The sequence below is a fragment of the Calidris pugnax genome, unplaced genomic scaffold (genome assembly GCF_001431845.1).
Source record: "Calidris pugnax isolate Ruff unplaced genomic scaffold, ASM143184v1 scaffold32, whole genome shotgun sequence".
NCBI classification, from domain to species: domain Eukaryota; kingdom Metazoa; phylum Chordata; class Aves; order Charadriiformes; family Scolopacidae; genus Calidris; species Calidris pugnax.
The window spans coordinates 3,377,781-3,390,927 of NW_015090783.1; the positions used below are offsets into that span (position 1 = coordinate 3,377,781).

A 13,147-nucleotide genomic window follows, 5' to 3' on the forward strand; every position below is an offset into this window, starting at 1 on the left:
CTAAGTTTTATGGGAAGCTGTTATATTGTCAAGGGTTAGATTTGCAAGGAGGACAGATTGAAAATGTTAAAGAAAGTGTGTGTAATGCTGCAGCTGTTTCTGTGGGGTGAGTGGGAGTCCCACCAGTCCAGCATGGTGTTTGTACACCTGAGTAATGGATGGCCTGAGAGGTAAATTAAGTGCTTCATTTGGTTTCTTGAAAGCCCCATGTGGTCATTACATGACTAAATATACCAGACACTTGCATGAACTGTAGATGATTTAAGGTGAAATCATGGTATATTTCTCACATGCAGAGGGCTTAATGAGATACAGATGTGGAAAAAGGTGGGGTGGCACTACCTACGCAGGGAAACCCAAATGTGTTAGAATAGTTTCTGAAGAGATGAGCAAAGTGATACAAATGTTATGGGCAAACGTTATGTTCCTCCACAAAGGTGGAGGAAAGGATGCTAAAACATCCTCTCCCATCCCTGCTGAGCCACTACAGGAGTTTGTTCCAGAGCTGCCCTCTCATAAACATTTCACTGCTTTCCTTAGCGCTCTGCAAGATTTGACTACTGCCTGGAGACACGGTGAACAAGCAGTGGTTCCACTGAAATCTCTGCAGCGGCAGACATATTTATAAGTTGCTGGGAGGTCCCACTCAAACCAGGAATCCAGTAACAGAAGTGACAGTAGCTTTTAAATTGTACAGCACAAAAAGGCTGTACAAGCATCTCCCTCAGATCTTAGTAACCTATCCAAACACACCCAAAATGCGGTTCCCTGTTTCTCACACAGTAGCAGATGATGATAATATTAATCCAGTTGAAAATATGATGCAACTGAAGCTCTGCAGTGTTGTAGGGAGACGATGGCAATGCAGATACTAACCTGGATCTATTTACAGGCCTACCCGTGACAGTGAGGACGAAGAGGATGATGAGAAAAAAGGAAAAGGTTGTACCCTCCAGTATCAGCACGCCATGGTGCGAGTCCTCACACAGTTTGTAGCTGAATCCTCTGAGCTTGGAGGCCACTTGACCTACATGCTAGGCTCTGAGTGGCAGTTTGACATCACTGACCTTGTGACTGATTTCATGAAGGTAGAAGAACCCAAGATTGCTAAGCTTCAAGATGGCCGAGTTCTGGTTGGTCGCGAGCAAGGCATCACCACAGTCCAGGTACAGCCTGAGATGTCTCTGCAGCTTCCGTAGAAAGAGTTCTGGATGGACACACAATAGCTAGTTAGCTTATAAAATTAATTGCTTTCAGAAAAAAAAAAAAAAAGCTGAAAAAAAATTATATGCTAAACATTAAAGGAAGTCTGAATGGGTTTTCATTTTTAATATTTGTCACTTCTGTAAAATACTGTTAGGTGAAATATCTGAAGGGATTTATCCATGTTAATGTGACTAGCAGCACAGTGAGGTTTTCTGAACAGGTTACATGATGCACACAACTAGCTGCTTTTAATTGAAGTGGGACCTTACGAACCAAACTGTTAGGAAATTTTACCAAAGATCTACATACATCTTTATAGGCTTAAACGTCTTTGAAAAATTAGTCCCTTTATGTTCACAAAATGAAACATAAAAAATGGGCACAAAAATAATATTCAGTGTTCATGTTCACTACCTGTCTCTCTGTCTAACTTCATGAATATTTCTTAATCAAAATACAGGAATACAAGCATTGGGACTCTCCTTATTTGCAAACATTCATAATGTTGCAGTCATACTAAATGTACCTTGTAGTCAACACAAAGAAACAGACACTTTTAGGGCTCAGCTCCTTTCAGCCTAAAACAAACATCCCAAAGAGGTCAAGGGATTTCTGCCCTTAAAATGCCTCTTTCACTCCAGTGACTATGAAAGAGCAGAAGGCAGATAGCTCCGATGCAGGAGCTTCACTGTACATTGCTCATATTAGTTTAGACAAATCGCACCTCAAATACTTTGGGCTTGAAACAGCTGTTTCTGGCATAACTAGAAAGATGACTGTCTCCTTCTGAACATGTTAGAAACAAGGTCTTAGAGCAAACTGGCAGGACTATTTTGGCATTGAAAAATATGGGCAGGCACCCAGTAAGATTTTCAGAGTCCTTCTGCAAATCTCACTTTCATTTCATTCAGGTCCTCTGTCCCCATAAAGGCAGCAGGCCAAGTTCCTATCAGCCAGGCTTTGTACACCTATTTATTCCCCTAGTGAGTTTCAGTGCTAATCAGTGTCTTACACTATGTCTTGTACTATATTACATTCATTTACAGACAACACAAATATGACATTTAAAAAAAAAAAATCCATGTAATTTAATCTATACTCCATTGTTGAGATGAAGCTGTAATTTTGAAGTGAGTGGCTGTTTTATTAAATTATTTTGTAAATAAAGTAATTTAGCAGCAAATGAATGTAATGTCTTTGGGGAAACATCAATTATAGCTTATACATAGATGTGACAAACCCAAGATTAATCTGAAGTGTTATGCCGATTAGAATCTAATCTTGCTTTACAACACAGTTCATTGCTGTTTCATGCAAGATGTCTGCTTTCTCTTTCAAGGTTCTGTCACCTCTTTCCGATTCCATCTTGGCAGAGAAGACAGTGATAGTTTTAGATGACCGTGTAACCATTACAGATCTAGGAGTGCAACTAGTTTCAGGCTTGTCCGTCTCCTTACAAATCAGCAAAGGAAATAAGAGAGCAATCGTTTCTACCACCTCTGCATATGATATCCTTCATAGTCCCAAACAGGTATGATCCAAAATATTACATAGAATTAACTTACTTGTTTACTGTGCCTTGTCAGAAGCTAGGGAAAAGCTGTAAATTTTAGACAGCACATACAATGTATGGCTTTGTCAAAGCCATATAGCAAGGGCTGTTCATCTTACTGACCAACTCCTAGAGGTGCAAACAGACTGACCATTAAACTCTTCAGAACTAGACTGGAGACCTGGACAGCCCAGGGAAAGGATGGACACGCCTGTGCACGTGTGATGCTTGTAGGAAGCATGTGCCACTCAACACTTTTTCTATGGGAAAACACAGCCTATTTATGTAAGCAGAGGAAGAAGCCTTAATAGTCTCACAACGTCTGTTCAGCCAAAAGGACCTTTTGGCTGCTTGTACAGAAGTTTTCATGATCTGCATTGCTGAAATCTGATGAGTTTGTGCTTACTTTGAACCAGATAATCTCAGGAATTAAGTAGCTTTCCATGTGACCACAGAATAAATCACATATATCTTTTTTATTGTATATTTTATAGAACTGAGACATATCACTAGAGAAAGAGTAACTATCTTTTTAGCACTAGCAATTTGCGGTAAGAAGACAATTATTTTGGTCAAAACATCTTTAAAAACGGCATTTTTGTGAGTGTTTCTATAATACCCAGAAAAGACTACAATCACTTTCGTATATTCCACATAATCTTGTCTATTTGAAAGCATGACAGAAAATTTAAAATCTTGCATTGAGATGTGTTCTTAACCTAGTTTGCTTCTATGGGCTGAATGGGATCAACATTCTGACACATAAACAGCTCTGCATGTAGTATTAAATATGGCAGCAGAAATGCACTATTAAAGAAATTCCCTATTATAGGTCCTTTATAAAATTAATTAACCAGGACTTTGGACATATTATTTTCATCATTCAAAAGAGGCTTCTCACTTCAGACTAAAAAAAAGAATTGTCCTTTTTTCTTTTTGTCAGCAGCTTTTATTAAATTTAGATGGCAATGTCTTTGATAAGTCCTGAAGGTGGTATAAATGCCTAAATGGTCTACAGAGTAGACTTTTCTTTTTTTAAAAAACAAAATAAACCAAAGCTAAACTGTATTTTGCCAATGTCAAACAGATTTAAACAACTGAGTGTCTGATATACGCGCTCATACTTTTCACTTATTTTTTTTCTCATCCTTTCTCTCCTCAGGAAGCCATAGTCAGTGCTTGGATTCTGTTCAGTGATGGGTCAGTGACACCATTAGATATCTATGACTCCAAGGACTTCTCAATCACCATCACTTCACTGGATGAGATGGTCGTGTCTGCACACCAAAACCTTCAGTCCAAATGGCCTGGGGTAGTGGCGGAGGGGGACGGGCAAGGACCTTTGATTAAAATTGAAATGGTGATCAGTGAGCCGTGTCAGAAGACTAAGCGGAAGAGCATTCTGGCTGTTGGGAAAGGAAGTGTCAAAGTGAAGTTTGGTCAAAAAGATTCTGACCAAAAAGGAAGCACTAATGACATTGACGATATGGATAGAGATTTTAAAAGCCATGCAAGCAATTCAATAGAGAAATCTGCAGAACAAGAGAGGACAGCACAGGAATGGTCCAAAAACCACGAGGACATGTCCAGTTATGAGGACAATGCAAACAAAAGCACAACTTTCATATCTCCCATTGATCAGGAGTCCCTGGAGGATGGCCAGCTCCAAAATAACCCAACTGCCTTCACAGGTTTCCCTACGCAAGTAGAAATACCAGGAGAAAACAATCCTGGTGATCTCACGTTGACGTCAAGAGGATTAACAGATTTGGAGATTGGCATGTATGCCCTGCTGTGTGTTTTCTGCTTAGCAATCTTGGTCTTTTTGATTAACTGCGTGGCATTTGCTTGGAAGTACAGGCATAAAAGGTTTGCTGTGAGTGAGCAAGGCAACATCCCCCATTCCCATGATTGGGTCTGGCTTGGAAATGAGGTTGAACTGCTGGAAAACCCAGTTGACATTTCGCTCCCATCAGAGGAGTGCACTACCATGATCGACAGAGGAATGCAGTTTGAAGAAAGCAACTTTCTCCTTAATGGGAGTTCTCAGAAGACTCTTCATAATCATATCCTCAGATCTTCTGAGTATCTTTGTGAAAAAGAAGTTAAAAGTGAACCTATAAATCATTCTGGGCCAAAGCAGAAGCGAGTAAAGTTCACTTCATATACAACAATACTGCCGGAGGATGGAGGCCCCTACACCAACTCAATTCTATTTGACAGTGATGATAATATTAAATGGGTATGCCAAGATATGAATCTTGGTGATTCCAAGGAACTTAGGGACTATATGGAAAGACTGCAAGACAATATGTAAAACTACTTTCTTATGTTTGTAATCACCTTTATGCCTTCTGTTTATGGATGGTGGAGCAGTCAGTCCAGTCAGCAATAGGAACAAGACAGTCCAACCTTGGAGTTACTGAGATGATAACCTGATATCACTGAGCAGGTACAAGAGGCTGGCTGAGGTAAACCTGTTTCACTGCAAACCAGGATGTGCCCCTAAAACAGCTACCTGTAGGTGTTGGAGGTGTCACACGCGATGGCTGTTTTTGTATACTGCCTGGTACTAGCAAAATGCTAATACAACTACGCTCAGACTCAGAGGAGACTTCATTTGTTTGTCATCTCTCATGATAAATGGTAAATCAGAAAAGAAAGGGATATTTGTTTGCATTGATTTTTCTAGTCGTCGTCCTTTGTAAAGCACAGTGGACATTTCTTGCTTACAGCCTCAAACGAGGCTTACATTAAAAGGGATCTGAATGAATCTAATTTTATTGCCTATGTGCAATGTGGCCAAGTAGTCTTATTATTTTTTACAGATATAAAAATCCCCATGTGGTTAATTTCCTATTGTTTATGAATTTTATTTGACTTAGGGAACATTAAATATTTTATTTGAAGGTATTTTTTTTTTGGTTGTACCAAAGTGTAGTACAGTAATATTTATAATGATTTAAGTTTTCTATTCATCTGCATCAGCCCCTAGAGATACCTACGTCATCACTGATTATCTTTCTCCTTTCCGTATGGGTATATGAGTCGTTAGTATTTGAAACATAGAAAGGTTTTAGGACTCTTACTGGGAAAGGGTTGTATCTTCTTACAGGGAACTGTAAATACAATAATAAACCCTGGAAAATAAAAACCAAGGAGTAGCCCTGGGTTTACTTTTGTCATTGCTAACATGAAAAAGTAACCTGCAACAAAACAGCACATACTTTAAAGGAAAATGCTTTGCTGAAACAGCAGCTTGGTTGACAGTAAACATTTTTATCAGAATAAGAAAGTCAAATATGGTATTGAAGTGCATAAAATAGGAAGGAAATTTCCTAGAAAATAAGCAAAGGCTTGGAGTCACTGTTACTCTGTATTAATTAATACATTGATGGTAGAGTTTAGCAGGGTAAAGAAGTCCATGCTCAACGGCTAATGCCCCAAATCTTCTCTAAAACATCACTGACCATAAGGCCATTAAAGAGAAAATCCTTACACTATGCTTCATTAAAAAATGAAGAAGGAAAGAAAAGACACACTGGATGTGACTATTCCTGATTTTAACAAGGAAAACATGCTGGGGATTCAAAACTGCCATTTCATATGCTTTACATGTATTTTTTTACTGAAGGATGACTGACATAAGTTGAAAATTACAGTGAGAAAAAAACTGAATCTACATAATACTTAACAAAAACAATAAAGCACATGTTCTTGTGATGGATCCTGTGCAATATACACAATATCCAAATTACAACTGCTGTACGTACCATAGTTCCCATCTTTTAGGTAGCTCAAGATAGGATTTGAATTTTGTCAGGCAACCGTAACTATGGGAAATTCTGCATTTGGATCCTAATCCACAACTGGGAACATATTTAATATAGCTGCTGCAAAATACAGTCATTTTAATGGTGAGACCAGAAAGTGAGGACACCAGGCTTATGTAAGTGATCAGAGACTTAAGTTTGCTGGCACTGCAGTGCATAGTGAGGGGATGGCATCTGTTATAATCTAATTTTAAGTAGATAAAATAATAGACCACAGAGATGCTTCTGTTTCGTAAGTGATGCAGCACTTGTGTGTCAAATGAAATCTTGGGTTGTTTAACAAATGTTCCCTCCTCTTTAAATGATCCAGACCTCATAAGGAAACATTAATTCCTACTATGATCCTTATTACTAACAAGATAAAAATCCCTTTTTAGAATTTAACATCTCTTCCGAACATGTTCTTTTGTATTTAGCCCAGCCACAAACCAAGCATATTGTTTGCACAAGAGTAAATGAATATAAAACAATCACAAATAAATTTAGTCTTGAAATCAGAGGAAACAACTTGCTGATGGCAGCTGGGGAGGGCAACAGCACAGCTGTTTTAATGAATGTATATCCACCAGTTTACCAGCCAGGCTATGATCTCACAGCAGGGTACTGGGCTGCATGACCCACCTCTTCAGTGTGGCCCCAGTTCTGCTAATTACCCCAGCAGCTGCTGAACTCCATCCCTAGTCAGTGCTGAGGGACTTGAGATCTCTTCTCACCCATTCCTGGGGAACAGAAGGCAACACCTTCACTAACTTGTTGAGGAAATTACCCTTCAAGGACTATGGCTTGTAAGACGGAGGATCACCAAGTCAGGCTGCCTCTCTACTGTCACATTGCTGAGTCCCAAACTTGCACCTGAGGTCTAATCCCTGGTTGTCCATAGTACCTACCAGTGGCTGTATGTTCAGGCTGCACACTAGTGTGTGGAGGAAGGACAGTCCTACACGCAGTGCTAGAAGCCACCAAAGGAGACCTCAGGCGTTTTCAGCATTTACTTGCCATGTGGCTCACAAATCCCTGGTGCTTTCAGATGTTGCTGCTGAAAATAGTTATAAATGCAGGGTTTGAGGGCTGTTAGTGTTAGACCAGAAATACTTCCATTCTGGTGTTTGACTAAGCATGTATTTAAAATACACTCTGGAGTAGAACCTTACAGATAGCTGGGGTCTGTGTGTTATTTACCATAGGGTGGTAAAGTCCTGGCCCTGTCAGCATGGTCGTGATGTTCTTCAATGAAGTTCTTAGGTGGCTCAGTAGCTCAATGTGGGGCTTTTTTAGAGTTGTGACTTCTGCAGTCATGAGCATCACACTCATATCTATCCCAAAGTTAAATTACAAGTACAGCCCATTAGGAAGGAGTACAGCCACTACTGGTGATCAGCCAAACAATGGAATTGGCTACAGCTGTGCACAAAAATCCAGACCCCTCCCCAAATCAGGCAATGGGAGGGGAAAAAAAATCTACAACTGCAGATTCATATAACCTTTCTTTTTGTTTCACATCACATGTTGTTACGTGAAAGTTCTTATATGGAAAAATAGCAATACGAAAATAAAAGAAGCAGGAAGAGAGAATTCTAATCTCAGTATAACTCAGATAACACTAATAAAGTGCAGTTCTGGATTTATGCTAGTTTAACCGCTTGTGCTACTTCTAATAAAATCAAAAGGAAAAGAGTTTATATGAATACATTTGATGCAAAATATAATTCTGAGTTGATAAGTCCTCTTTTAATGAAATCTCATATTTTAGTTTCAAAATGATGACAGACTTTATATGTAAGTAAATTTAATTTAAAATTATTTTTTAAACCGACAATTTTCTGATTAAGCTACATTTTTTTCAATGACTCCTTTAAACAAGAAAGGCTTTTATTCATGGAATATATAATATTCCACTTTGCTGTTAAATAAACAGCATTTATACGTTGATGAAAGAATCTCTGCTTTTGAGATTACAAAGCAAAGGTAGCCAAACGATCAAAAGGCACAACATGTTTGCGTGTGTGTGTGTATGCAGGAAACTGGAATTGTCTAAAACAGAAAATGGAAACGATAGTGACAGATTAATTAGAATTATGCTTCAGTAGGTGCCCAGGAAAGCAACACCTGCAATTTAATATTGAAGAAACAGCACATCTTACTTCTGGCGTGTACAGAAAAGACATTGTGAGTGAGTTTCTTTGCCTGCTCTCAAGGAAAGACAGTATGTAGTACAAATACATATACCAGGAGACGCCCAGAAACATTCTGTAAGTAAAGAAAGAGTGGATTAATGGAACATGGGGAGTTTGCAGACTTTAAAGATAAAGCTGATGCCAGACCCTCAACTCGTGTAATCAGAGCGGAGTGATTTACAGCAGCTGAACACTGATATACAGAGAATGGAGAAGCAAGAGCCAGTAGTTCTCATCTGTGCAGAACTTTCAATTTCATCTGGCCATCACACACACCCTCGTCCCATGTGGCTTGTCTATGCCTTCGTTCTCATTTAAGACCTTAGGAAATCAGTGCCCTGCTCTCCTCTTGATGTAGAACCACATATATTAACGTACTGAGCTGCTGTTTCTTAATTCATATTGGGGAATGTACAAGAAAATCTTACAGCCATACGACACAATACAAACAGTCCATTATATAATGGAACCCCCCCCTGTATTTCAAGGTAGAGTACTCTATGAATGAAATACCAAGTTTTCATAGCGGATATGCTCTTTTCTGAAATATAAATCATGTGCACTACATTGAAATACACTATAGTGTATTGTGAAATGCATACATTAATTGCTGAATCTATAACACTGAATATGTATATACATCACACCCAAGATATTTATACAATATAGTAAGTCTTAGATGTATAACATAATGAATTCTGTACAAAATAAACTGTAAGTTAAGACAATGAAAGAGAACTTTTATATCTGTGTAATTTGTATGCTGATTAAGTCATTCAAGCCTCATTTTTCATCTTTAAATGTGTCCTTTAAAAAAAACAACTTATTTTCTATAGGCAGATGTCTGGAATAAAGACTTCACTCTTCAGAAAAGAAGCAACTGAAAGACTGTGAAAGAAACAGATTCTACTGGAGAAATAAACATAATGTTCATGTGATTTCATTTTTTTCTTAAAACCAAGTAAACCATTTTGCATTTATACTGGTCAGGGTGATCTGCTGGTTGGGTTGAGGGTGCTAGGCCCGTGCAGGGTGAAGAGTAAATCAGTGGAATCACCAGCACATGGGTTGCTGGTGTGCCTCCTTCCTCAAAGCAACACAATTCATCGGATTATACAGTCTGTCCCTGCAAACAATGCTCCAGCCCTCTCCTCCTGCAGGGACTCATCCTTTCCCAGCACCAAACGTAAGGAACACATGAACATATTCAATGACCATTGTCCTGCAAAGAAGAGTAGAGAGGTATGTTTGGATTTAAAAGAAAAGGTAATAGTCTGTCCATTTTGCTCTTCAGTGTGAACCATCATAGGTCAGATTTTTAATTCAGGGTTCTGAACTTCCTTATCTTCCCACTGGAGTCAAAGTCTCAAAATTATTAACTGACCACTGACCTCCTCACAAGAGCTGTAGGAAAGTAGCTTGCTAATGCCAAAACAGGAAATTGAACCTCAGTTTTTAGCTTTTCCTGAAAGGTCTTGGAGATGGTAGCAGTGTCATAAAGTCAGACTCTCCTGACACCTCCCACAGACAATACAGTACCAACTCACTGCAAAGGTATGGGCTGCCTTTGTACTAATGGAGCCATTTAACATCCCCCGAATGATTTAATGATCGCTATTCTCATTTCTAACGTATTGAAACCTGTTTTTATATCAAGTCAATTGGATGAATGGTTTGAAAATTGTGATTTAGGAAGTGCCTCAGAGAACCTAAACTTTAATGTGCTTTGGGCACAAATTCCAGTCACTGCTTAGTATTCTCAACAGTAAAATAAGAAAAACATTTTTCGTAAATGACAGGGGTTTTTTTTGCACTGACAGTTATATTTGGTCCGTATTTGACCATTACTATGACACCCTTCCCCTTAGCACCATCTTACTAAAGAGATGCCAGTGGATCTATTCACACCGCAGTGCTCTATTCAGTATAACTAAAGGTATCACAGCTTTTACAGAAAACTAGTCTTTATGGTTGTGTTTTACACACACACATGCATGCATACTCTCTACTGTTCAAAACAGGTGTAAATTTTAACTACCAATGTGTTTGCACTATGTAACCAAAAATAATTACCTGCATTCACTTTGGGAAAAAATAGCCCAACAAAAATATTTTTTTTCTTCCAAAGAAGCGAGCCCTGAGGATTTGGCAGGCAAAAGGCCATTGTGATGTTTGTCACAAATTAAATAGGCCAAATCCTGAAGGCTGTCTCAGTTGAAACTCCCACTGCTCTCGTTAGGAGCTGGACTGAGACAGGACCAAGACAGACAATTACCAGTCAGGTCTGGAGCCTGAAAGGTTGGATACATCCTCGTATTACACCAGACTGGACCCTGCTGTTTCCAGTCAGTAGCACCTTCAGCTGGTGGCGAGTGATGGTGTTTAGAGTTTACGGAACTGGTATGTAGTATTCATGAAGCTTAAGGGATTCTTTTCGGTGAAAATAGAGCCAGTGTGTAAAATTAGCTATTAATTCTGCACCCTCCCAATATAGTCCTTATAGCATAACGCAAAGGGAATGATGTTTTGAGACCTATTCTGAGACTCTTGCTTCCAAAAACATACATATCAGCATAAGGATTTATAAACCAATGCAGATGAAGACTTGCATCATTCCTTCTGATAATCTTGGATTAGTCCATTTAAAAATCAATGGGATCTGGTGATATAAAAACCAAGTAAGGAGCTCAAGATTTAATGGAAATGAACAATGGATGTTTTTAATCCTCCAATTTAAAACCACGGCAGGCAGTGCAGGATACACTCTCCTGTGCCATAGCATTGTCTGTAGGAATTTTTCTTTTCCAATCAGTAGGATTTAAAAACAAAAAATCGTCGTCCACATGAACAAAATTCTGATCTCACTGAAATCTATGACTACTACAAAGCATTCATTTTCAACTAAATCCATCTATACTATGCTTATAACATGCATTCGTTACAAAGAATGATGCCATTTTCCAGTATATTGACACTGAAATCTTTTCCATTAGTTATTTCCTGTGCTCAAGCAGCACACCAGCAAGCGTTGCTGTATGCTGGGAGTAGGGTATAATCCTGGTCCCACTGGAATCACAATTTTAAATACAATCAGGATCTCCTGGTATTCTGGGTACCACTTCTAGCCAAACCAAAGCCCACAGCAGTTGGACTGGCCAACATCTGACCCTCGCTACTGGCAAAGGAACACACATAGACACCAATACTTAATAGTAAAAAATTCTTCTGCTTATTGTTCCAGACTCCCTTTTTTTCTGAGTACACGTGCCAGTGGAATTTACAGTGTCTGTATTTTCAAGTGTATGTACTTTCTTCATAAAGTGACACCAATACTTTGTAGAATGGATTTTTATGAGTGTGCCAGTGGAATTTACAGTGTCTGTACTTTCTTCATAAAGTGAGACCAATACTTTGTAGAATGGATTTTTATGAGTTTAGGTTTTGCTTTTTAGACACATCCAGCTTAAAACAGACAAAAGTCCATTAAAATGCATACCAATTCTTGAGAAGGGATCCATACACTATGCACCCAACATTGATCAAGATATCACATGAAATACAGAGTCTAGGCACAGGTCTAGTGTGGATTAACATCAGCCCTCACATAAGAATTGAAATTTGCTCTATAGCTGAAGATCATGGTCTATAATTGTTGCAGTGACTCTCTCATAACAGAAAATGTCACCTATCGTGAAAAGTGCTTTAAAAAGGTTATTCTTCTTTAAAAAGAATAAATAGAAACACAAAAATCCCGTAATTAAAGCTAAAGCTCTCTGAAAAAGCACAAGGTGGCATTATTGTTCATTGCAAATTACCAACTTATTAAAATATTCAGAAAAATTGTAACATATATAAACAGATGCCACTTACTATACTGCAAGCTATAAATCAACCTTTCACTTGAGGTAAAAAATTCCTCCTTCCATGGAAAATTAATTTTGACAAGGTACTTAATTTTATTTCCAATAGCAAGATTAAAAGTGTGTTTAATTTTCACAATTTAATTCAATTTTGGTATACAGTGAATGGTCAGAGCCAAAACCCAGACAGCAGGCAAAATTATTAAAGCCACTTGGCTAGTGCAAGGAAATAAAACTATAGAAAGGAACTCTTTGCCTAATCATAGTTAAGCCTTTGTTCATGTTTCCCCTTGGTTTGTATAGACTGGATATAGGTATCTCTTTTAATCCCATGTACAGTCAATAAGACACGTTTATACCACTTAAATGCATATAGCATACAAGCATCATTACTAATATCAAGCTAATAGCACTAAATTGACCAGTTTAAAAGAAAATATTGTGGGATCTTTCTTTGTAAATGTAAATCGCTTGTTCACTTCCCAAAGCCTGATTTACAAAGGTTACAAGAATCTCTGGTTT

General features: G+C 38.4%; 1 protein-coding gene across 1 annotated transcript in view; it reads left to right on the plus strand.

Moving 5' to 3' along the window:
- The window catches only part of TMEM132B (transmembrane protein 132B), a 213,272-nt gene extending 203,569 nt beyond the window's left edge, over positions 1–9,703 (plus strand). Inside the window, exons 7-9 of the mRNA XM_014961024.1 lie at positions 893–1,166; positions 2,546–2,737; positions 3,921–9,703. Of these exons, the coding sequence (XP_014816510.1) occupies positions 893–1,166; positions 2,546–2,737; positions 3,921–5,075 (1,621 nt within the window). The 3' untranslated portion in view covers positions 5,076–9,703. The remainder of the gene's footprint in view (positions 1–892; positions 1,167–2,545; positions 2,738–3,920) is intronic.
- Positions 9,704–13,147: the final 3,444 nt, after the last annotated feature.